Source organism: Chanodichthys erythropterus, chromosome 4 (assembly GCF_024489055.1).
Source record: "Chanodichthys erythropterus isolate Z2021 chromosome 4, ASM2448905v1, whole genome shotgun sequence".
NCBI lineage: Eukaryota > Metazoa > Chordata > Actinopteri > Cypriniformes > Xenocyprididae > Chanodichthys > Chanodichthys erythropterus.
The window spans coordinates 15754480-15780675 of record NC_090224.1 but is presented as its reverse complement, the minus strand read 5'-3'; the positions used below and the strand labels follow the sequence as shown (position 1 = coordinate 15780675).

The window sequence follows — 26196 nt, the reverse complement described above, 5'->3', positions numbered from 1 at the left end:
TTGAGTACAACGTGAGCAACGACTCACACACAAACACTAAAAAGTTTGGAACTTAAGGGTGAAACAAGGACAAGAGTGTGCTTAATCTGATTTACTGTAGCCATGCTTGCACACTCCATGCTCCCTTTAAAACAGCACTGCCTCATTGTGTTCTTACCTTAAAGGACTAGTTCAGCCAAAAATCCTTTGATTATTTCAGAACTCTGACCTTCTTTCCTTTGAGGAACTCTTTTTTTGGAGCTAGATAGCCCCGGATCTATTCATTTTCATTGTACGGAAAGAGCAGTGTGAACATTCAGCTAAACGTCTTCCACATCTTACAGGTTTAGAACAGCACAAAGTTATACTGCACCTTAAGAAAGACCTGCAGGTCCTGCGTCTGTGTGTGCTGCAGGATATCTTGCTGCAGGTGACGGAGGGCAGAGACGCACATGTACACCTGGTAATCTGGTCCCATGATGACGCAGGTGGCCACATAGTGACAGATCTCAGGCCAGTCCAGGTAGTTCCAGAAACACTGGCCAAGCCATTGGATACAGATCTACATAAAAGTGTGAAGGGAGGAACAGAGAGTGAGGGAAGGAGACAGAGAAAAGTTTTGACCATAAATTTTTTAAAACAATCAATATGAGATTCTAGAAAAATAAATAAGAGATCAAAAACTTCTGAGTATCGAATTCTAACATGATGCTCTCAAGACTAAGGTCTGATGCAGTCAACTGTAAATTACCCGTTAGAATCATAATCAACTCTGAAACAAATCATCACAAAAGAGTAATTTTCTTTAATTAATATTTTTGTCATTTTCCAGTAAAACAATATTTAAATTTATTTGAGAATCAAAACTGCAAGATATTAAAACTTGTTTTGGGAATGCAGTACTGTTCAAGAGTTTAGGATAAGAAATAAAGACAAAAGACATTTATAATGTTACAAAATATTTCTATTTTTAATAAATGTTATTAATTTTCTGGTAACACTTTACAATAAGGTTAATTAGTTAAATACCAGTTAATGTATTAACTAACATGAACTAACCATAAGCAATACATTTGTTACTGTATTAACTAATCTTTGTTAAAGGTGCCCTAGAATTAAAAATGTAATTTATCTTGGCATAGTTAAATAACAAGAGTTCAGTACGTGGAAAAGACATACAGTGAGTCTAAAACTCCATTGTTTCATCCTTCTTATATAAATCTCATTTGTTTAAAAGACCTCCGAAGAACAGGCAAATCTCAACATAACACCGACTGTTACGTAACAGACTAGGTAAGCAAGCAAGAACAATAACAAAAAAGCAATAATAACTGACATGATCCATGATATCATGATATTTTTAGTGATATTTGTAAATTGTCTTTCTAAATGTTTCGTTAGCATGTTGCTAATGTACTGTTAAATGTGGTTAAAGTTACCATCATTTATTACTATATTCACGGAGACAAGACTGTCATTATTTTCATTTTCATTTCATTCTTTATAAATCTCTCCAACAGTGTGTAATGTTAGCTTTAGCCACGGAGAACTATCAAACTCATTCAGAATCAAATGTAAACATCCAAATAAATACCATACTTACATGATTAGACATGCTGCATGACGAACACTTTGTAAAGATCCATTTTGAGGGTTATATTAGCTGTGTGAACTTTGTTTATGCAAGCGCGAGCTCAGGGGGCGGAGAGCACAAGATTTAAAGGGGCCACGCAAGGAATCGGTGCATATATAATTATGGCTCAAAATAGGCAGTTAAAAAATTAATAAAAAAATAAATAAAAATATGGGGTATTTTGAACTAAAACTTTACAGACACATTCAGGGGACACCTTAGACTTATATTACATCTTTTAAAAAGATGTTCTACGGCACCTTTAAGGTTAGTTAATGAAAATATGGTTGTTCATTGTTTGTTCATGTTAGTTCACAGTGCATTAACAAATGTTAACAAGATTTTAATAATGTATTAGTACATGTTGAAATTAACATTAACAAAGAATAATAAATGCTGTAAAAGTGCAGTTCATTATTAGTTTATGTTAACTAATGTAGTTAACTAATGAACCTTATTGTAAAAGGTTTCCAATTTTCGTACTATTTATCAAATAATGCTGGAAACAGTATCACAATTTCCACAAAAATATTAATCGGACTAAAATACAAAACTATTGTTTTAACAATTTCATATTTGTTATAATATTTCACAATTTAGTTTTTACTGTAATTTTTAATCAAATAAATGCACCTACATGAGCATAAAAATCTTACTGGCCCTTAACTTTCGACAAGTATTTAAGTATGTATTTTTTATTTTAATCTTGTTTAAGAGTAAATCTAACACAACAGTTTAGTTTATGCTTAAAACATTACTATTTTCACTGGAAAAAAATTATGAACATGATTTTTTCTTTTCTTTGCAGTGTACAACAGTGAAAGAATGTTCCTTGAGCTCATACACAGGAATATATCAAGTCTCGTGAATCATAATATGCAGAAATCCCTTTCATCCATAAGCTTGCCGTATTTCTGTTTTGTTTCTGTGGAGGTGAACTGAGTTCAGGTCATATAATCCTCCTCAGAAGCTGTTCAATTATTATGCGGTATCATAGATGCCGTTCCATTCTTGCCAAGCGTACATGCCTCCTGTACATTCAGACCACTCCAGCAGGCAATTTATACAGCATCTGTGGCTCTCTTTCAGACATTCTTCCTGCTTTGCCTAGAATTTGAAACACTCTCTCTGAGTGCACAGACACGGATGCCCTCTGTGATGGAGGTGACACTCAATTTAAAACAGATAATCTTCTTTCCTTAAGTTTCTGTCCATTCAAAACTAGCTACTAGTTTCACAACTTTGGGTATTTTTCTAGCCATTCTTTTCTTCTAAGCTGCGTAAAACTCATCACACCAATGACCTTCAATCATTGCCTTTAGTGAATCAATACTTCTGTCTGGTATAAAGAAAATTCCTGTCACAGAATCTGTATGAACTGAAGAGATTTAAAAGAGAGTAAAAGAGGTTCATTGTCCAATTTATAGAACATTTAAACAGTAATTTTCTTTCCATGGCTCAAGTAATGTTTCTCATAATCTGCTGTCACACGAACTGTTTTACACATTTCTATACATATACTTAGTAATTATACATATTTAACTGAGAGACTGGAATACTTTTAATTAAAAAGTCCTACAAACTTCAAAAAGCTAAAAGGTAAACACACATACACACACAATAAAAACAGTAATTTTACAAAATTCCTGAAATAACTGTTTAATATAATTTAAAATGTAATTTATTTCTGTGATGACAGCTGAATTTTCAGCATTATTATTCTAGTCTCATGTGATCCTTCAGATATCATTCTAATATGCTGATTTGGAATTTTTTAATATTGTGGAAACCATATTTGTAGAAATACATTTTCTTCATTTTCTTTCTTCTTTAATGATTAGAAAGAATAGCATTTATTTGAAATAGAAATCTTCTGTAACCATATAAATGTCAGTCTTTACTGTCACATTTGATTAATTAATTGTCTTTGCAGAGTAAAAGTATTCATTACTTGAAAAAAAAATCTTACTGATCCAGATGCTAACGGTTAACTGTTGAAAATCAATCTCATGTCCATGTTATGAGTAATGTTTTACCTGCCTTTATTTTATTCATTGGTATTTTTTAGTAAAGACCACACAAAAAGTCATGGAAAGACAAATGGGACTGACAATGAGGCTACTTTGCTGCATTTTTTTTTTTTTTTTTTTGCTTGTTTTGATTTGTTATGCTTGAAGATTGTAAACCCTGCCATTTTAAATTCAAACATAAGCACACAATCACAACACAGTAGCAGTTCTCTTCAGGGAAACTGGACTTAACATTATAAAAAATCTGAAAATCTTAACACACTGCTTCTAAATCAATGACTTAACGTACCAGAAAACGACAATTACAGCAATCTTCCTCTACTGGTTAGTCTAACAGTTTAATTTGTAATGTAAGAACCATAAGGTAAACAAATATTTTACTGATGCTCCTGAATCCTGAAACCTTGTTTCTGCTTCCCCTTCATAATAATAATAATGCATTTTATTTAACAGTGCATTTCAAAACACCCAAGGTCACCTTACAGGTAAACAAGCAATAACAATAAATATACATTATATATCAAAACAACTTGAAACACACATGCATCATAGAGACAGTAAAATAAGTAGTAAATCATAAAAAAGCCTGGGTAAAAAGGTAGGTCTTAAGATAGGATTTAAAAGTATGCAGACTGTCACTATTATGGATCATATCACACTAAATTACATTACTGACAAATTACAAAAATTAAATTGCCTCTTGTTATACTGGAATACTTCTGTGTCCTTAAAAAAGAGAAAGGAAACATGTTGCTCAGAAAGATTTTAAGCTTATTGCTCATCTATTTAGATGGGTGTATGTGTATGTGAGTGTGCGTTTTAATAATTTAAAAATGTTCTTTTTCCAAAACAGCTTTGAAAAATATTCAGAAAGTATAGCTACCTTTCTAACACCAGTAGCAGAGAAATAGATTTTCTAGTCATGTCAGAGGAATTAAGCAAGATCCAGGCCTATTGAGTGTTGCAAACGATGAATAATATAAAAATAAATAAACTAAATGCAAAAAACAAAGTTACTCTTCAATATGCTTGTCCTTGACTGCTAGAAAAGGTCATATCTGACTAAATCTGACAGAATACTCGAGGCAGAGCTTTAAGGTCATGCATATAAACCCCAGAGAAAGCGTAGTGCTGAATAATCACTGCGTTCGTCTATGAAGATTGCCAGTCATTCAGGTCATAACAGAATGTCCTTGCATCTTTATATTTCTAGCCTGGCAATGTCACAAAAATTCACAGAGATTTGTGACAAAGTAACATGCCATGAGCTTAAAACAGGACATCCATGCCATATTATTATTATTATTATGCCCCTTAATAATAATAATAATTATTATTAAGTAAATTCAGACAAGTCAATGCCATTTTTTCCTTTTCTGACTATATGCTTTCATTGTATGGAAAGGTTTTTCAAAATTGTTCCTGTTCCATAGACAAACAAAAGTAATACATTTATTATTATTATTATTATTATTATTATTATTGATGTTTAATAATATTTCAGTAGTTATTAATAAAATATTTTCTCTTGTAATAAATTATAAAAATGAAACAAAGCACTAAAATAATATATTACTATAGTAATAATTCTATTATACAGTAAAACAATTGCATATTTAAAAATAATAATAATAATTTTAGTGATTAACATTAAAAGAACAATAATATTCATGGATTAATTTCTTAATCATTCTCATTTCTTTCAAAGATTTTCACACAACACAATTTTTATTTTGGTGGAAAACCAAAGAGGAGACATTATTGGTTATTTTTTGTTGACAACAAACTTATAAACAGATAGGTTTAGAAGTTTAAAAATTTGGAAAGATAAAAACACCAGAATGCATACCTGCGATGCAAAATGCATCAAAGTTGGCAAGTCTCGTTGGTTATTTACCAACAGAGGAGATTGGAGTGAAATAAAAATGTAAAATAACATTTTCTAATGAAATACTTCAAATACAGCACCTGAGAGGGAGTGAAGCCAGACATCCTGAAGGCAGAAAAAACCAGAGGAACCTCGGCCTTGAGAAGCATCTCAACATAATGAGCGGTGCAGGAGTAGATCGGATGAATGCCCGATTGAGCAATCTCTATAGGGAGATGCACCTAATATATGGAAAAAAAGTGAAGAAACTTAAGATGCATTGCACAAGGTGTGGTGTAAATGATGCTAAGCAGCATTGGTTCTTGCATGTCGTAACCAATCATGAAGTGTGCAACTCTGCAAAGGGGAAGATTTTCAGTAAATAATGACTTTATTATAGTCTGTTCTCCACACAAAGCTATCACATGACTTCTGAAGACATAAAACAACAAACAAAATCACTTTTATTATGCTATTTATTCCCATTTTTAAAGCAGAAATCCCCTTTTTTATATAAAACAGACACATTAAGCAAAATATTCCCTTTTGTGTTTGTCAGGTGAAAGAAAATTGTATGAGTTTGGAAAGATGTGAAGGTGAGTAAAGTATTTTATTTTATTTTTTTGATAAACTCTTCCTTCAAGGGTACTGGCCCACTATATAAAACAACAAAACGCCACAGGTGCTAATGACATGGCCCAGCTTTTATTAGCTGCTTGTGTCGTCCTGTTTTGAGCCATCTGTGATGAATGTGAGGACTGCGTCTTCTCTTTTTCTGATTCTCATCATTGTCTCTGAATGATTTACATGCACGGCCACTCTGACAGCACAGAAATATGGAATTGTAATCAGACAAACTTGTGTGTGTGGAGCATTATCATATCCTGCACATATTTTTACAGCTGAAACTCTATTAACTGAGCTCTGTTTACAATCCGCTGTTCCGAGAAAGAGAGCGAGATTGCCCCATCCACATTTTATGGGGACCACAGTAATGACTATGCCCCAGTAATATCGTGATATCCAGCATTTCCTCCCAGTATTAACTTTCCTATGCAAATGGAGATTAGAATGATAATGCAGGTCAAAATGCTCAGATTTGTTTACAGCACATGGATATGGGAGCTACACAAGAATATGCATATAAATTCAGAATATTACTAAACATGAGAGGGATGCAGATGTTATTAGTTTACAAAACTGCACTAATGGCTAAGTTTAAAACATTTAAAGGAATCATTCCATCGTTTTTTTTTTTTTTTTTTTTTTTTTTAAATAAATGTTTTTGAAAGAAGTATCCTATGCTCAACAGAGCTGAATTTATTTGATTAAAAAATATAGCAATATTGTGAAATATTAGGAATGCAGGCAGTACTTTAATGTGTTGAGTGTGCAATTTGTTGCTCCAGACATGATAATAGCTACTCCAGCAGCATATACTGAAGATTGACAAGAATGAGAAGAAAGAGAAACAATTAATGCCCATACTAATGTAACTGTTTGTAACTCACAGAGCTGTGCAGTCTTGGGGGCCACAGGAAGGCAGACGGCAACAGACGGGAGAAACGCAAGAGCAGACTCAGAGAGCGGCCCACGTCGCCGTGCATGAGCAGAAAAACTGTGGAGGCAAACCAATCGTGTCCAGGATAACCGCCCTGAAAATAGGCTGACACCTGGGTCAAGGAATCTTCAGTACATTCTAGAGGTTGACCTATCTGAGTTTTTCTGTTGCTAATGCCAATATCTAGAGAACAGGAACTGATGGCTGAAATGTGATATAGTGGCACCAAAAAGAATTTGAACACTTAAGTAACACTTATTGAAGAAATGTAAGAATGTCACATCATTAGATACAGACCATCAAACCAAGAAGCATCTGGAAGCAAATGATACTTGAGCTTTTCTTAGGAGTTCTGAGCTTTTTTTGCAATGACTTATATCCAGTAAATTAAGTCCATAAGCATCCAAGCAAAGGACAAACATGTCAATGCTTGACAACCAGAAAGTGTTGAAATATTAATTTGTCTTATTTTTAAACAATATTTACTAACGTTCAAAATAAATGAATACTTTTATTCACCAAAGGTGCATTAAATTGATCAAAAGTGACAGTAAAGATATTTATATTACAAAAGATTCATATTTCCAATAAATGCTGTTATTTTGAACATTCTATTAATAAAGAAAATTCTGAAAATATGTATAACAGTTTTTACAATAATATTAAGCAGCACAACTGTTTTCAACATTGATAATAATAAGTGTTGCTTGAGCAGCAAATCAGGATATTAGAATGATTTCTGAAGAATCATGTGACACTGATGACTGGAGTAATGATGTTGAAAATTCAGCTTTACCATCACAGGAATAAACTACATTTTAAAATATATTAAAATAGAAAATAGTTATTTTAAACTGTATTAAAATGTATTTTTTGATAAGATAAATGCAGTCTTGGTAAGCATAAGATATTTAATACTTAAAACATTTAAAAAAAAATTTATTGTTTGTTTTATTATTCTAAACTAAGAAAAAATCTTCAACTTTTGCCTGTATTTCTTTAAAATAAATGCAATTTGGTTTGATATTTTATTATATAACACAATGGTTTGTGTATCCAATTATGCTTAGTACTCAAAATTCACTCCAAAACTGAAAACAGAAAACGTGTCCTATCAATTGTCAAAGGTACAGTGCCCTCCACAAATATTGGCACCCTTAGTAAATATGAGCAAAGGTGGCTGTGAAAAAAAATCTGCATTGTTTATCTTTTTGATCTTTCATTCAAAAAAAAAATCACAAAATTCTAACCTTTCATTGAAGGAAAACAGTTGAAAATGGGGGGAAAAGCTCATTATGAAATAAATGTTTTTCTCCAATACACATTTGCCACAATTATTGGCATCCCTAGAAATTCTTATGAGTAAAATATCTCTGAAGTATATTCCCATTCATATTTACATTTTTTAGCACACCAGGGTGATTAGGAGCATGAAATTGTCCAGCCATGACTTCCTGTTCCACAGCAGTACAAATATGTGTAAACACAAAGGCCAAATCCCCTTAATCATTCATCACAATGAGTAAAAACAAATAATATAGTTCTGATGTGCAGCAAAAAAAATGTTGAGCTTCACAAAATAGAAAATGGATAAGAAAAGAGCTAAAGCATTGAAAATCCCCATTTCCACCATCAGGGAAATAATTAAGAAGTTTCAATCAACTAAAGATGTTACAAATCTGCCTGGAAGATGACGTGTGTCTAAATCGTCCTAATGCGCTGTGAAGAGGAAAGTTTGAGTGGCCAAAGACTCTTCAAGGATCACAGCTGGAGAATTGCAGAGAGTTGAGTCTTGAGTCTCAGAAAGCCTAAAAAAAATGACCAAACAGCACCTACATCCCCACAAGTTGTTCGGGAGGGTTTCAAGAAAAATCCTTCTTTGCTCATCCAAAAACAATCTCCAGCATATTCAGTTGTCAGACAAGACTGGAACTTCAAATGGGACCGGCTTCTGTGGTCAGATGAAACTAAAAAAAGAGCTTTTTAGCAGCAAACCCACCAAATGGGTTTGGTGCACATATGGATAAATAGTACCGCATGTCCGCGGTTAAATATACTGCTGGATCTTTAATGCTGTGAGCCTATTTTTCTACTGGAGGTCCTGGACATCTTGTTCTATGGATTCTATCAAATACTAACAGATAAAAAAAATAAAATCCTGACCACTTCTGCTAGAAATCCAATAACGGGCAGTGGTTGGATCGTCCATCAGGACAATGATCCAAAACAAACATCAAAACCAACACAAAAGTGTGTCACTGAGCAAGAAATGAAGCTTCTGCCATGGCCATCTCAGTTCCCTGACCTGAAAGCTAAAGAAAATGAGTGGAGTTGAACTGAAGAGAAGAAGCACCAACATGGAGCTGGAATCTGAAGGATCTGGTGAGATTCTGTATGGAGGAATGGTCTCTGATCTCTCCTCAGGTGTTCTTCAAACTCATCAGGCATTATAGAAGAAGACTCAGAGCTGTTATCTTGGGAAAAGGACATTGCAATAATTGGGTGCCAATAATTGTGGCCAACATGAACTAGAGAAAAACATTTATTTCATAATGAGCTTTTCCACCCATTTTCAGTTGTTTTACTTAAATGAAAGGTTAGAATTTTGTGAATTTTTTTAATGAAAGATCAAAAAGATAAACAATGCAGATTTATTTTCACAGCTGCCTTTGCTCATATTTACTAAGGGTGCCAATATTTGTGGAGGACACTGTAGATACATAAATAAATATTAATTTGATCTGATTCTAAACTTGCAATTGTTATTCATCCACATTAACATAAATCTATATATGTTCTACAGCAAATGACAATATTGTGCAAAACAAATGTAAAACATCAAAATTCTTGCAATAAGTTGCAAGTCACTTGACTGATATCAGGAATAACCTGTAATAAGAAGGATACAGAGCTCAGAGGTGACCTTGACTCGTTGCTGAGAGAGAAACTCCTGACAGTGCTTTAGCAAAAGACACAGATCCTGTTCTGAATCTTCTCTCAATAGCTTCAGGAACTTGCCATACCTATACACACAATACACAGCAACACACACACGTTTTACATGGCAGCTTCATTTAATACCCCATTCAACAATAAAATGTTCTTCCCAAAACACCAACTTATGCACATTTACATAAATAGAATTTTCTCAAGGCAATATTTCTTGACTAATAAGAACACATTTCACTACCGAATTAAATTCGGTTTTATCATGCATGTACAGTCTCTCCCTGGGAAACACAGCACCAAATGAAGGTTAACAGAGAGTTACAATTATCCCAATGGGCTGAGCACTAGAATGCATTGCCTGATTACAGTCATTGTGGACTGCCTCAAGACAAAATTTCTAAATGGGTTCATATTGAGTTAAACTAGTGTGCTGACATACTGCAGAAAGATAGTGGTTTTCAGTAAAGCTGTTTGAGAAGGAAGATAATTTGAGTTTGAGAATTGCGTCGTGTCAAAAGCAAATAGAACCCATTATAATCACTGACTCTTTCTACACTGAATACAGTATACAGATGCGCGTTTAGTTTCTAACATACTCCACACACTTGAATCTGTCGACAACAGGACAAATGGAAGAGTAAAGGAACGTTCGCTTTGACGCGTTCAGTTTAAACAGCTCGTTTGCATCTCTGTACAGACTTCAAAAGGATTCCAGCACCGAAAACAACTGGATGGTATATTTCAATGGCATCCCAGATCGGGGTTATGTTTGTCTGGAGCATTTTGAAGGTTGAAAATAATAGTTTAAATATTAAAGTATATTTGTTAACTTTATTAACATTATAAGTGAACCTCAAGGAACAAAAAAAAATAAAAAAAATAAATCCATGTCATGCCCTTTAAAGCAGAAAACATTTGAGTGTCTCGGCTACATTCATTCTGCCGTTGCGGGCCACCACACCAAAAATCATCCCTGCCACAGCTGCGTCCGATATTGTGCATACTATTCTGTGTTATTGTTAAGCCCCACTAAAGGAATAATTTGTAAAGCACCATTAAGTTTTCATGCACTATATTCCAAGACTTCTGAAGCCATTCAATAGCTTAATGTGAGGTACAAATGAATATTTAAGTCATTAAGTTAAAGGAAACTCTTCTCTCCTCAGTCATTCTCCATTCAGCATTCAAAAAGCGTGTTGCGTTAAGGTTACAACAGTAGCACGATGAGACTCACTCCAAGATCAATGTTTCCATTATTATAGTTTATTTGTAGATAAAGGTCTATGGTTTTGCATAAAAGGACTTTAACTTGCTGGAGTTTATTGCTATTTCTAAATCATGTCATCTTTGATCACAACACTGGAGTAAAGAACACTATGAATTGTTCTTCATGCACACAGTAACTGAAATTTAAAACTGTTAAAAGAAAAGGCTCAATAAAGTATTGCAAAGATATAAAACACTACACATCAATATCTCTTCCCCTTGTGCTTTGACCTTTTCAATGCGGAGCCCTGCGTGTTGTGACTCCATGTTTCTTCAAGCACATCATTCGCTCTATACTGGATATATCTCTCTGGATATATATCTCCTTTCATATTATAATAACTTCGCTCAACAAAAGATTATTAACAGCCTAACTTGTTCTGTCCTATCTATCATATGTTGTTGCCTCATTAAAAAGCTGCACTATACATTTAAAAGAAATGTCTTTTCATTTTGTAGTATACACTATAATTAACTTGTTTTTTCACTTGTTTTTTTATCAATGTATTTGTCATAACAATACAAAGATCAATGTGGAAAATTTTACCTTTTATTTGTTCCCCACTAAATTTTTTTTTTTTTTTCACTAAATGTTCAGATTTTATAAAAATGATTGTGCACTCATGATTTTTCTAGAATAACATTTGCTGCTGAATTATCCACTAACCTAATTTACAATAGTATTTTTACCATATATTATGAATATAGCCTTCTCTTGCTGTGGCAGTTTAAATATTTGCAAATAAATATCTTCCAAAATTTGTTTTGACAGAGAAAGATTGGTTGTTTTAAGAAGAAAAGTTCTAAACTGCTTTGCAATGAAAATCACTAAAATTACAAATTAATAATCAATAATAATTAATTATTAATAATTACATCATGTTTTACTTTAATACTATTAATAATAATAATGTTTCTAAGTAAATTAATTTTAAGGATGTTTAAGGACTGTTTTTACTGAAAAATAATAAAATTAGTTTTTGAAGTACATTAGCGTTTAAATCACTATACATTACCTGAGGGATATCCCCACACCTAACTGCTCCACAGACGACAGGCTTCGAGTCTTTACACTGTGGTCCACCACTAAAAACCAAAAAAAGAGAAGAGAAATTACTTCCCATTTTTCACCCCTCTTGAAATACCCATTTAATTTTGGTAAATGGAGCACAGAGTAGCAAAAGAGCATGGCAAAATGTGCTGTTAAATAATACATTTTCATCTCAGCATCAGCTTACCCACAAATCAACATCAGCTGTGTAATCTACATTCATCATGCTTAAGAATCGTCTTAATTGAGTGAATGCCCTTGGTGAGACAGAAATGGGCCCACTGATATAATTATGGGGCCATTCCTCCATCCTCATTAATATAACAACAATGTCAGGATTGTAATGATGACATAATGCAGATAGATGTGCACCTTGTGAAGTGACTGGTCTTGACTGGCTGGCAAATGAACCAGTAGGAGAGAAGGGCTACGATTGAATGACAAATCATACTTCCTGCTGCTCACATCAGTCAGCGATTATGACATGAACGGCTAAGTGAGATGAAGCATGACAACTCGCTCCTACTGCTCTGCTAAATGAGAGGTGAGGATACAGAGGACAAAAATGCTAATGTAACATAACATCATAATATTTCCAATGTCAGGCATCTGCATGTACCCATATATCTTATTTGGGAAGTTGGGCCATTTGCAACTGGTTCAGGCACATAAATTTACATTTGAATGAACTCATTCACCAATTCATTTATCACTCAAATGTTTACCCTGAAGCTACATTTTGTGGCTTCTTGTTGTAGTAGCAAATCATATTTACTTAAATACTACTGTTTATCTGTATGTTTTCAAATCATTTATACAGATTGTGGCAAATTGTTGCTTAAAAAATATCATACACATTTTATTCCTACACAAATCCCAATATAATATAAAATAATATAAATATATCAAGGTAGAAAAATGCTAGAAGCATTTTTACTTGTCTCAGACTTTGGACTTCACACATAAATGAATAGAGATGCTTGTCATTAAATTAAAAGTTCATGAGCTTCTCAGAACCCAAACCACTAATAGTCTCCACAGTTAACTGACCCCTGACCCTTACTATACTCAAACAAAGAGTTATCAAAAAGTCTTTCAAAGTATGAAAACTTCAGCTCTCTGAGATTAAAAAGAAAAATTGATGTTTTGAGAGAGAAGACATTTTGAAAGATGTTTAATTGATGTCATGGAGTCAAATACAAAGGAACAATCAAAACTGTAATGGCTTATTATAAATCTTAAAACAATGATAGGTTGAGAGGGGTGTGAATTTTGTCAGATCTTTCTTTTGAAGTGGTCACATTAATCAAGCTCAAGCCTGCAGATATTACTTGCAGCTGGGATTTAGACAAAAGAGCATGACCAATATTATTTCTAAGAACCATTATGTTTAATAGATGAAAAACCCACAGAGCCTCAACTATTCGCCTGTTTTCTAAATAATTCTGTTTGCATGAATAGAAAGCTGACAAATGTCTTCCAGAAGGATTTTTACAATAAATTTACCATGGCGATCAAACAGCATGTCCTAACCAGGTGGGATGCAGAAAGTGTACAGCAGAAAGCAATTTACTGTGCAAGGTGACACTATCACATTCAATCATAAAATAACGAAAAACGCAAAACATTTGTTCACTGTCGAAACACAAATGAAGAAATATTAATGAAATCTGAGAGATATCTGTCCCTTCATTGACAGTCTAAGCAACTACCACTTTGACGCTTCAAATGTTCATAAAGAGATCGTAAAACTAATCCATATGAATTGCGCGTTTCAGTCAAAATTTTCAGAAGAGACACGATCGCTTTATATGATGAACAGATTTAATTTATTAATTTATTAATTTATTATTCACATATAAACATTGAGGCACTTCAAGCAAGTACATTTCAATTCAGTCTGTTCAGACAAACTTCAGATGATTCATATGGTTTAATTTTAGAGATCGACCAATATATATTGATTTACCGATATTTTCCCCGATATTTAAGCATTTTACCATAATCGTATATCGGTTTTATAATATCGGATTTACCGATAATCGCTGTTTATTACCGATAACAGCCATTTATGCACAAATTAGATGTGTTACATAAATGCCTGAAATGTAGCTAGTTTATGCAGCTTGTCTCTAAGAAATAGAGACAAGCACACAGAGTCACGATAATCCGTCAAATCCTGTCCCGATAAAGATGTAACTTGAATGAATTAAATAATACAGCCATGAATGAGCACATGTTGTAAATAAAAGTGCTGAATTTAATTCTCTCTCTGTTGTCTATGCTCATCATTAGTCTCGTGTAGTCGTCTGCATTTTGCTGTTCACTCAGTGGGTTGATGCTCAGTAAATGCTCCAGCACGGCCACCGCATGTAACTTTTAACAAGATTCACTTGTTTAAGTAATTATATAAACATTTACTATATAACCATTAATTCGTAATAAACATCCAAGTAAACACAACTCTATGGAAATTAATTATTATCTCAGAGAGCGATCGCAGTTTGAGTATAGATCTGTGCAAATGCATAGATAAACAGAGCTTTGTCAGCAGATATTTCATAATCTAGTACAACAAAAACATTATTAGTAATTCTGATATAACATACCAGTTGAGAAATGCAATAAAATCCATTGTTTTGTTTGTTATATTCCAATATTCCAGAGAATATTATTCAGCTATTTAACATTATCCAGCGAATTATTCTTCACTCTTTAGCCTATTAAACATCTTATAAATCTACTAAAACTGTAGTTTAAAATGAAGTATTACATTTTTGCAAAGTTGATATGACTCCTGTCTTTGATTTATTTTCTCCATTTGAAAACATTAGACATTCTAATTGTATTTTGCTTATTGTTAACTTTAGTGTTTCTGCTGATGCTTTTTATAAATAAAATAATTTTTGTAGTATGAAGATTAAAATTAACATGAAAGACTACTAATTTTCAACAAAAACAGTTTAGTAACAGTGCACTTTTTTATTTTTTGCACTTTCAGACCCCACTATTTATTGGTGTATAAATAATATTTGTTTTGTTTTCTATGGAGGGAGTGATTGTTATAAATAAAATGGTTTGTTCAGTTGTTCAGTGGTGTTGTAATCGTGTCAAAAACAGAAGTATAACAGTAAATAAATATCGGTTCTCTATATCGGTTATCGGGCACGTAAACACACAAATTATTGGTATTGGTTCTAAAAACAAAATCAATATCGGTCGATCACTATTTAGTTTTACATTCTCTTTATGAACTACAGTATCTGAAGCGACAAAGTGGTAGTTACATGGACTGTCAATGAAGGGACAGAAATCTCGCAGATTTCATTTAAAATATCTTCATTTGTGTTCCAAAGATGAACGAAAGGCTTACGCGGGGTGAGTAATTGATTACATTTTTTTTGTCTTTTTTGGGTGAACTAACCCTTTAATATACAGTAATGAGAAGCAGGGATGCACTACAGAAAGGTATATTCACATATATGCTTGTGTTTTTCTTATTCAATACATACCATCAGAAGTGAAGGGTATCTCTGTTAGCTGGCTGCAAGTTGGTCACATAACTAAAAAAATAATATCCTTTTATTAAACATTGAAGTGCTTTTGACTGACCTTTATATTCTGCCGGTGGAAAGAAGCAGTCGGTGGATGAAGAAGAGAGATGCAGCACGACCCTTTCCAACAGATCAGCAAGTACTACGAGAGCAGCAAACAGAAAAGAGGAAATCTGAACCGTCAAGGCAATTCCCTTTGAATCAAACCTCAAATCTCCTGCAAAAGAGCCTCTGTCATATAAAGAGTGGATGCTAGAGAAATCAAAGAATGTCTTGAGCTAGTATATTGAGTTTAAATACATAGCTACCATAAGAAACCCTAACCCTCAGGAGGCACAATGAGAAAATACCCTGTCCTAACTGAGTGGCTTTTACTCGAATACCACTTTAAATCAATGCAGAAAAGCTTAATACAGTGTGTTACACTGAATAAGACATTGGCAGGCATACAGTTACAGCATGTACTGAGATATTGGCCAGTGTTAAACTTCACAAAGGTACTAGATCCTCAAAATATTCTACTTTTAATCCAGAAAAACACAACATGGTTCAAGAGGGTTTTATAGCTTCATCATTAATGTATAAATTAAATTTAATGTAAAAATCTATTGTCTTTCCTGTGGAGATCAGACCATACAATTCAAATAAAAAATCTACTGTACTGTAATAGACATCGAGGTGTGTTGTAAATAAAAGTCAATAACTTAAGTCTAAAAATCAAGTGCGCACTACACATTGTAAACAATCTTTTCTGCATTTACAGAAACTGGTCCAACAGAATCAGCGATCCTGAATACATTAATTTATAAGCTTTCTCTTCCAAAATAAATAAAAGTTGGAACATATAATGCAAGAGAGCTCTGTTTCAAATTTAAAAGGGTCATTTCATACATTTTTTATCTTTTTATTTGTTTTTCCCATTACTTTATTTGTACATCAAAGTTCTCTGTACTTTTCCCTCTGGTTCACTTTTAATTCGCCAAAACAGTCATAATTGAGTTTATGATTTTCCACTATCTCTCTGACCCTTAAAATTAAAAAGGCCACTTTGTGCTGTTGTGCCTTTAGGACCTCTATGTAAATGCCCTCTTTAAATGTGAAATGAGTAACAACACTGACTCACGAGCTGCAGCTTTGCTGTCGAGCCTGATATAGTTTGTGCTGTCCCGGCCTTCAATAACAGCCTCTTTGCAAAGCCTGCATTACACCGTGATATGATCACAAAACAATCTGCACTGAATTGTGCAGAGAAAAAGGATTGGGTTGTGGTAGGACAGGATTGCTGCTGAAAAGGATGGGATATTGTTAGATCTTCTGATGTTTTGGGTAAGCATCTGTGCTTGGGACCCCGTTGGTATTTATCCTACCTCATCACACCCCTTATTAACTCATGGTGACCTGGCAGACATGTTGTTTGAAATTTGATTTCGCATTACTGACACCTTTAAATACAGTAAAACCTCAGTATAAGATTAGAGATTCTGGGGATCTCGCTGTGAATTTTAGACAGAGCTGAATGTGGCTCATACCGTATCCAGTGAGAGTGTTTGACTTTGTAGCCATGATCTTGCAGAACTGTCTCCTGCAGTCATCCATCCAGCTAGCATCTCTCTCTGTTTCTTTAGACGAGGCCAAGAAAGCACTGATCTCTGACTCTGAGAAGAAATATGCAGTGTTCATTTTGAACAGTTTTTCCCTTTGACAAAAAATATCAGTGTTCATAAAAAGGGTTTATTTTCTGTGTTTTAAAGACTTTTTAGGATATAATGTTATGTGCATATCTGATATTTTCCTGTTTTCTTATATTATTTTTGTAAACAGTATGATACAGCTTTTTCCATCTCATCTTCATTGGCGAAGTAATCAACAAAAACGTTTTGGTGAGAAATGTCACTGATGAACATGGTACAAAACATAAATTAATTTCCTTTACAAAGTCTATGACAGTTTATGCCACTTACTTTGTGACTCTGTAACTACCAACTGTATAACTACTTGGCCTTCAAAATGATGATATACCAACTCAAGCCTAGTAAACATTTAAAGAAACATCACTGAGAGATTGAATAGGCCTTCATACACATACTGACGCTTGTTCCTAAAGGAAGAGTGTTTACTAGGCGTTAAGAACCTCTAGTCCCTATTTACTGAGCTGGAAACAGCTGTCACATTGAAATAAAGATGTATCGCCGTGACAGTAAAGAAGAGAAATGAGTCTGTCATAAAGAGAGAAAGTGTCCTTCAAGTTACTAGTACAAAGTAGAACCCTGTAAAACATTGAATCAAACTGTAACAGTTAAATAAGAGAATTGCTTTCATAAATTAGGAAAATAACACATACATAGTGTCTAGTGCTTCAAAAGATTGTTCTTACCCTGTTTAGAGCGGAGAGTCTTGGGCACGTCAAGGATGTAATACTTGGGCAGAGGGTAGGTAGACACCATTGGCCATGGGTAAGGGTCACTTCCCTAAGGAACAGATGGAAAACTTTCTATAAATATGGTACACTGTGGTTTCCTGTTATTTATTTATTTTTTAAAGCTGTAGGAGGCAAAATCACGTTTTTTTTTTTTAATAAACTATCACGTTTATTTCATAAACTATTAAAGACAAAAAAACATTAAAGTTCAAAAGTTTGAAGTTAGTAATTTATACACACACACACACACACACACACACACACACACACACACACACACACACACACACACACAATATCTCACAAAAGTGAGTACACTCCTCACATTTCAGCAACCATTTCAGTATATCTTCTCAAGGGACAATACTATAGAAATTAAAGTGTAGTCAATGTGCTACTTGTATAGCAGTATAGATTTTCTGTCCTTACTGTACATACATTATGTCAAAAATAGCTGGTAACAAAAGTGAGTACACCCTAAGTGATAACAGTTGTATGTTGTTTAACCATTGTCTTATTCATCATGTTCATGTTTTTATCTGCTTGACAGGACCATACAAATGTGTGGATCTTGTATTAGAGCAGTTAAAATTTGGTGCTTTAAGTACAATTATCTCATACTGATCACTGGATGTTCAACATGGCACCTCATGGCAAAGAACTCTCTGAGGATTTGAGAATTAGAATTGTTGCTCTCCACAAAGATGACCTAGGCTATAAGAAGATCGGTAACACCATCAAACTGAGTTACAGCACAGTGGTCAGGTTTTCCAAGATGGGTTCTACTCGGAACAGGCCAAAGAAGTTGAATCAAAGAAGTTGAGACCTTGTTCTGTGTGTCAGGTGCAGAAGCTGGCTTCAAAAAACAGATGCATGAGTGCTGCCAGCATTGCTTTAGAGGTTACAGAAGCGGAAGGTCAGCTTGTCAGTGCTCAGACCATAAGCTGCACACTGCAACAAGTCAGTTTGCATGGCCATCGTCCCAGAAGGAAGCCTCTTCAGAAGCTGGCTCACAAGAAAGCCCGCAAACAGTTTACTGAAGACAACCTGTTCAAGAGCATGAATTACTGGAAACATGTCCTGTGGTCTGAGACTAAGATAAACTTGTTTGGCTCAGATGGTGTCCAGCATGTGTGGCAACGCCCTGGTGAGGAGTACCAAGAAAACTGTGTCTTGCCTACAATCAAGCATGGTGGTGGTAGCATCATGGTCTGGGGCTGCATGATTGCTGCTGGTACTGTGGAGCTCTGCTTCATTGAGGGAAACATGGATTCCAGCATGTACTGTGACATTCTGAAGCAGAACATGATATCCTCCCTTCAGAAACTGGGCTGAACGGCATAATAATGACCCCAAACACACCGGCAAGATGACAACTGCCTTGATGAAGAAGCTGAAGGTGAAGGTGATGGAGTGGCCAAGTATGTCTCCAGACCTGAACCCTATTGAGCACCTGCGGGGCATCCTCAAGTGTAAGGTGGAGAAGCGCCATGTGTCTAACCTCCAGCAGCTCCGTGATGTCATTATGGAAAAGTGGAAGAGGATCCCAGCAACAACCGTTGCATCTCTGGTGAATTCCATTCCCAGGAGGATTAAGACAGTGCTAAATAACAATGGTGCTCACACAAAATATTGACACTTTGGACACAGTTTTGACATGTTCACTTAGGCCCCGTGTCCACCAAAGCGTTTTAGCTAGCTGAAAACACTAGGCGCTTTGCTTAAAACGCCTATCTGTGAGCTCTTGAGAGCGTTTCAGCAGCGCAGATGTTTTTTTCAGTTGAGACGCTTTGTTGCTATGATACAGAATATCCACGGCACTGTTACTTATAACTTTTATAAGTATTTTTTGCAGGTAATTTGTTTCAGACTAAAAATGTTGACACAATGTGGAATTAATTGCTATGTATGTTCAGAGACCAGCAATAATAATTTCTCATCCATTTTGTTTCGTTCTCTGTTGATGTCACTGACCAACTGTCACAACATTCTTGCTGTACAGTGTTGTATTTGTCCCGCCCCTCCTCCACTCTGATTGGATGGCTGAATAAAAAGTAACAGTGATGAACGCAGCGTTTTACTCAAAGTTGAACATTCTTCAACTCGAGGTGACCAGTAAAAAATGCAGAGCTAAGCGCCTCGTTACGCTCCTGGCGTTTAAAAAATGCGGTGTTACCGCAATTGAAAAAGTACGCTAGCAGCTGGGAAAAATCATGCTTTGGTGGACATGAATAAATTGGTAGCTGAAATGTGAGGGGTGTACTCACTTTTGTGAGATAATGTATATATATTGTATATATATGTATGCCAGGCAAAGGGTCAAAATCCAGCAAAAACAGAAAACAAGGAACCAGGGAGAGTGCTAAGAAGTGCATGTTGACAACAACAACAACCTGATGACAAATGACAGAAACAACCAGGTATAAATGGGCAGAAACTAACAAGATGAGTGAAAACAGCTGAAAGCAATCATGGCTGATAAGTCCGGGCAGTGGGTTATGGGAATAGAGGGTATGCATCGACGTCACTTTCCCGCCGGAATGCGCTCCCTCAGCTGGATTGAGTGGCAAAAGAACCTGCTGCGTGACTGGATTTAATAGGGGAAACTGCGAAAACACGAGTAAAACAAACGTTTACACTAAAGGTTGGGCTCGAAAGTATTTCTTACAACTTGTCAAATAAACCTAATCCATGGATATTGACATGCAGCCAGGAGTCGTGTTTCCTGATCATGTGCCTGATTTCGACGCCCGGGAAATACATAAAGCAAATCTGCCTGTGAATATTTTATATAACTACAATATAGGTAAATTTAAATCAGAGTAATCACTTATATCAATGTTATATATACATATATATATCGTCATATCGTCCAGCCCTAAAACTTGTATAGTTTTTGTCAGTGTTTATTTAAAAACACCCAATTATGCAGAATACATGATGGTAAATATTTAATTGATGACTTGTCAACAATATATAACATTTTGGATGCGTTTTGTGTGTTTTTCGCTGCATTCACGCTAATAACCAATGCTGCCTGACTGTCTTTGTGCCACTCATTGGGCGTAACCGCAGTTGTAACGGTCGACGGTGACGTCACGTGCATACCCTCTACAGGAGTCCATGATAGTGGCAAAAGTCCGGGGTGGAGTGCCCTCTGGTGGCTATCAAGGGCACTCCAGTAGGTGATCATGAAATTCTAAGAAAAAAATTGTTAAAAATACATTTATCAATAGCTTGACTACAACCCAGCCTTTGGTCTGAAACAATCTAGCCACTAGTACTGAATGACAGCTTACTTAAGGAATATTTAGGCTGACCTTCTGAGATCACAATTTTCCCCCTTTGCTACAATAATAAATATTTATTGCAGTTTCAAATCAAGAGTCTGATTTCATTATAAAACAAATGAAAAACAAAATAATAATGCATAAGGGCTTTGTTTGTCAAACACAAAAGGCTGAAAGGTTTTTTTTTTGTTTTGTTTTGTTTTTTGTTTTTTTTAGCTCCAGTCATGATTATCCCCTAAAGATGTATTGATTCATCAACCAGAAACTCATTCTATATGGCATGAATGTCATATTCAGACATCACTCAAACGGTCACATGCATTTATTGCATTGTTTTGTAACCAGACATCTAAAACTTGAATATTGGCACAGCTACAATGTCGCAAAATTGTCCAAAAGCTTCCTATATTAAATGACAGATTCAATCTCACTATACCTTTTCCAAACTGAATAATCAGGATAAAACTGTTTTTTGTTTTTTTTTATTTACACTGTAAATAAATAATGTGTCTTGCAAACAAATTGCATACAGTGACACAGTGGTACTATATCTACAATATAATCAACTGTGCACAGTTATTTGTACTACACAATTGTAAGCAGATAAGGGAAAAGGAGATGCCCTCACTTTCTGCAGGCCTCTGGGAGGAAGTCTCCTCTCAGACGGACCGCCAACTGCACAGATTCGAACAAGGATATGGTTTCTTTCCACAGACAATCCATCGATGATGAATTCTCTGGGGATGATGAAGACATTATAAACAAACAATATAAAGAATCGATGCATAGTATTTCCAAAGTATGCTCATGTTATTCATTCAGTCTATATAAGCCTATAGTAAATAATACAGTGACTGTTGAATCAGAGTTGGTCACTCACCCTTCGCCGGAGGGCGGCTCTGTGACATTGTCCCTCTGACCCTCCAGAAGTAACCCAGTGAGGTTATACTGAGACTCCAGCAGAAGAAAAGAATCCAGGTTACAGCACAGCACGCTCAAGAGCCTAAAAGAGCGCAGATAGAATATAGAAGTGTTTAAAAAGGAAAACAAAGAGCAAGCAACATTAATTAAATTGTACAAAGCTAAAAAAATGTTGGTTTATCATGTCTAACATCGAACTTTTAGCAATCCACTATGGATGGATGGATGAATGGATGGATGGTGAGATGACAGATTTTCCACTCTAATGGTTTCTAATGATGTGATTCATTGCAGCTGAGCAAAGCTGATTGTATAGGATTTTCAATGCTGCCATTAAATGGCACTGTACTGTGACAAGGGTGAAATCAGTGCTGCATCAGCGCTTCGTTTGCAGCTAAAGACCAAGAGACACAATGGCTTTTCAATCTATGTTCTCTTGTCACAAACTCCATCCACTGTAAAGGCAGAGACTGTTTCCCAATTTACATATTTATACTATGCGCTAAAAATATGTACTTTGAGAAAAAAAAAATATTTTGAATATGCAGTATAAATAAGTGTTGAATAGCATACTGTCACACCATAAAATCTTACATGATGCAAGTGTTACAACTTTTCTACATTACCTTAAATTAAATTCAAAACCATAAGTAATTTATGTTAAAATACTTTCTCCTATCCCAGCTTAAAAATGCAAAATAAGGTGTCAATTAATTCATAAGTGTCCATTTTTTTCATTATTTTCAATTTATGACTCATTAGAAGACATTACCTAGTTTTTTAGTTATGTCTAAAGCTCAGTTAAATTTCTTCTTCATCATTAGACATGACGTTATAGAATTGCATTTATAGATATTATAGTGCCTTAGAAGTCAGTTAACTCAGGATGTGCCTTCATACAAAAACACTGGCTGTGAAGTCAGCAGCTTAAGCTTTTGGATGCAGCCTATTCTCTGCTAATGGACAGTAATTGTGATCACAAGGACGAGTGATAATCCTATCAGCACTCAGCTCTTCAAAATCTCTGGGTTAATGAAAAGTAATATGTATAAAATATATGTAATTATTGAATGAGCTTGCAAAAACAAAACAAAAAAAAACCAGATTTTTAATTTGACTAAGTAAATTAAACACCTTTAAATATCAGATACATAACTAACAATGCTGGTTAAAAAAAAATTAAATAGTGCTTAGTCTCAAATCGAACACAAGGGGGCGATTTATCTATATACAACTGTGATAGTGTAACTACTACAAATAAATACTTGAGCTGAAGGACATCAAAACACACCCCAAATGACAGAGGGCGTGAAATGAATGCTGATATTTCGCAAACGGTCCATACTCCATGTAAACTCAAGAGATTGGTTCATATAGCATGTGGGTCCCTCCACAGACAGAAGTGTCACAGTTTTGTCATTTCCCACAGACCCACACCCAGGAAATCCTGTTGTTTAGTGTGCCTTTTCACCTCTTGATCCCTGCCATCCCAACAGCCTATCTATTAATGAGTCATTTTATCAAATCACAGATATACTGCACTCTCTGGCTGGATATTATCATTACTACATAGAATGTCATCCAATTAAACAAGTATAAATCATTGTTTAGGACTTACTTTAAGAGTTGGTATCTAAGATAAGTAGACAGGAATTCAAAAGAATGAACCTTGACTATTTTTTGGGTATTGAGTTTTGTACACTGTGTGCTGATCAAACATTATGTGACTGTTTTCATGTTCCTCTAGGATCACGTAACCTAATGGATTTGGGGACTTGAGAATCAAGGTGTGGTCAGATTTACTTTTGTTCTGCAAATTTTCACAGCCATTTTTTTTTTTATAAGAATCCAGCCCGATCAGGAATTCCAAGGGCGACATATTTCTCATGCAGACCATCATCAGGGCTCTTCTGACATGCAACCACCCAAAACACCCAAACAACTGCATAACATATTAAAGCCACTTAAAGGGTTAGTTTACCCAAAAATGAAAATTCAGTCATCATTTACTCACTTTTGTAAGCCTAAATTAAATATGTTCAGCATATAAAGCAATCGTGTCTCTTCAGAAAATTTGGACTAAACCACTCAATTCATATGGATTAGTTTTATGATCTCTTCATGAACTTTTTGAAGCATTAAAGTGGTAGTTGCATAGCAGTCAATGGAGGGACAGAAATCGCTTAGATTTTAAAAATATCTTCATTTGTGTTTCGAAGATGAACGAAAGTCTTACGGGTTTGGAACGACATGAGGATGTGTAAATGATGACAGAAATTTCTTTTTTTGGTGAACTAACACCATAGCAACTGCATGGCAGCACCCAGGAAAATCCCCTAGAAAGTACCACAGACATTTTCTTCATAAATTCATACTAATTGGTAGTTCCTCCTTATTTCTCCTTATTATTCTCCTTTATTTCATCCTGCAAACTTTTAAGTGTGTAAACAATGTTTCTACTCAACCCATTAATACGAACTGTTAAAAGATAAGCTGGATAATGATGAAGATGATACATTTCTATATTTTTACCAGAATATGCCTGAGGATCTCACTCTTCTCTATGCCACGACTAACATCTTGACTGACAGCAAATCTGACATGACAGCAACAAATAAACACCACTTGGTTTCATCATCACAATCGATCTTGGGATTGCCAAAGGCAACTTCCTCTGCACTGGGGCAAAATGCCATATCAAAATTTAGATTCAGGCGAAATACAGACAAACACAGACTAAGAAACTCACAGGAAGATAGAATGTTTATTTAAAATCTCAATCAAAATTGAGACTTCAATCTGTCATGTATAGATTAAAATGATTGAAATACTCAAGAAAGACACTTTTTCATATCTATAGCATTTTTTATGCTCAAATAGAACCTAATATCCTGCCATACTCCACCTCTGGTTCTGAACTGTGGAAAATGATGCTACAATGCAAATAATAAAATGCAACTAATCATTTTATTATTTATCACATAGTTAGGACAAGTTGAAAGGGAGGAGAAAAAGCTCCCAATATATTTTGCTGTCAAAGGCTCTTCATCCAATTGACCTCTACAGTATTTTGGCACTAGCCTAATTAGGCAGATGCCAACATGGGCAGGTTGCTTTGAAATCTCCTCATCCGTGAAAAGCATCAATAAAACTACACAAGATAAAATAAAACACAATAAAATAAATAGTTCACCTGCTGTGAACATAAACATGGTTTGCGCCAACAACAATGTGTATTGTGCTGTGAACTATTGGCTGCTGAGAGCACCAAATCACTGAATATACATTTGTATATTGATGGTCTGTTCATGGTAATATTAACACGTTTTTTTTACCACCTTGGTCTTAATCCTATTATTCTGAATTACTCAATTATTTTGCCCTCTTTAGAGACCTAGATTAAAACCTCTAAAGGCTCCTTATGAAATGTGGAGGGTTATGGTATGTTATACTCATAATGATAATATTAACATAATCCTTTTTTAATATAAATACCGCTGATGGGGGAAATAATCGGCACAGCTCTATGCATCTATGTAAATGAGATCTCAACCTGCGGTAAGTGACCTAAAGTGCTGAACCAATTCTGTTTCTGATAGCTGAAAAAAAAAATCTGAATTTATTTTTAAACTATGGTAATTCCTTGATATACGTGTTGCATACCAAATGCAACAAA

At 34.8% G+C, this 26196-nt stretch overlaps 1 protein-coding gene across 6 annotated transcripts in view; it reads right to left on the bottom strand.

The window, feature by feature from the left end:
* Nucleotides 1–26196, bottom strand: part of tbc1d32 (TBC1 domain family, member 32) — a 51784-nt gene that overhangs the window by 4343 nt on the left and 21245 nt on the right. For all 6 annotated transcript variants that reach the window (XM_067384295.1, XM_067384294.1, XM_067384296.1 and 3 more), the window contains 10 exons: nt 22480–22602; nt 22228–22336; nt 18265–18358; nt 17420–17545; nt 15949–16032; nt 12302–12371; nt 9978–10093; nt 7021–7175; nt 5611–5751; nt 353–541 (listed from right to left, as the gene is read on the bottom strand). In XM_067384295.1, the coding sequence (XP_067240396.1) occupies nt 353–541; nt 5611–5751; nt 7021–7175; nt 9978–10093; nt 12302–12371; nt 15949–16032; nt 17420–17545; nt 18265–18358; nt 22228–22336; nt 22480–22602 (1207 nt within the window). The remainder of the gene's footprint in view (nt 1–352; nt 542–5610; nt 5752–7020; nt 7176–9977; nt 10094–12301; nt 12372–15948; nt 16033–17419; nt 17546–18264; nt 18359–22227; nt 22337–22479; nt 22603–26196) is intronic.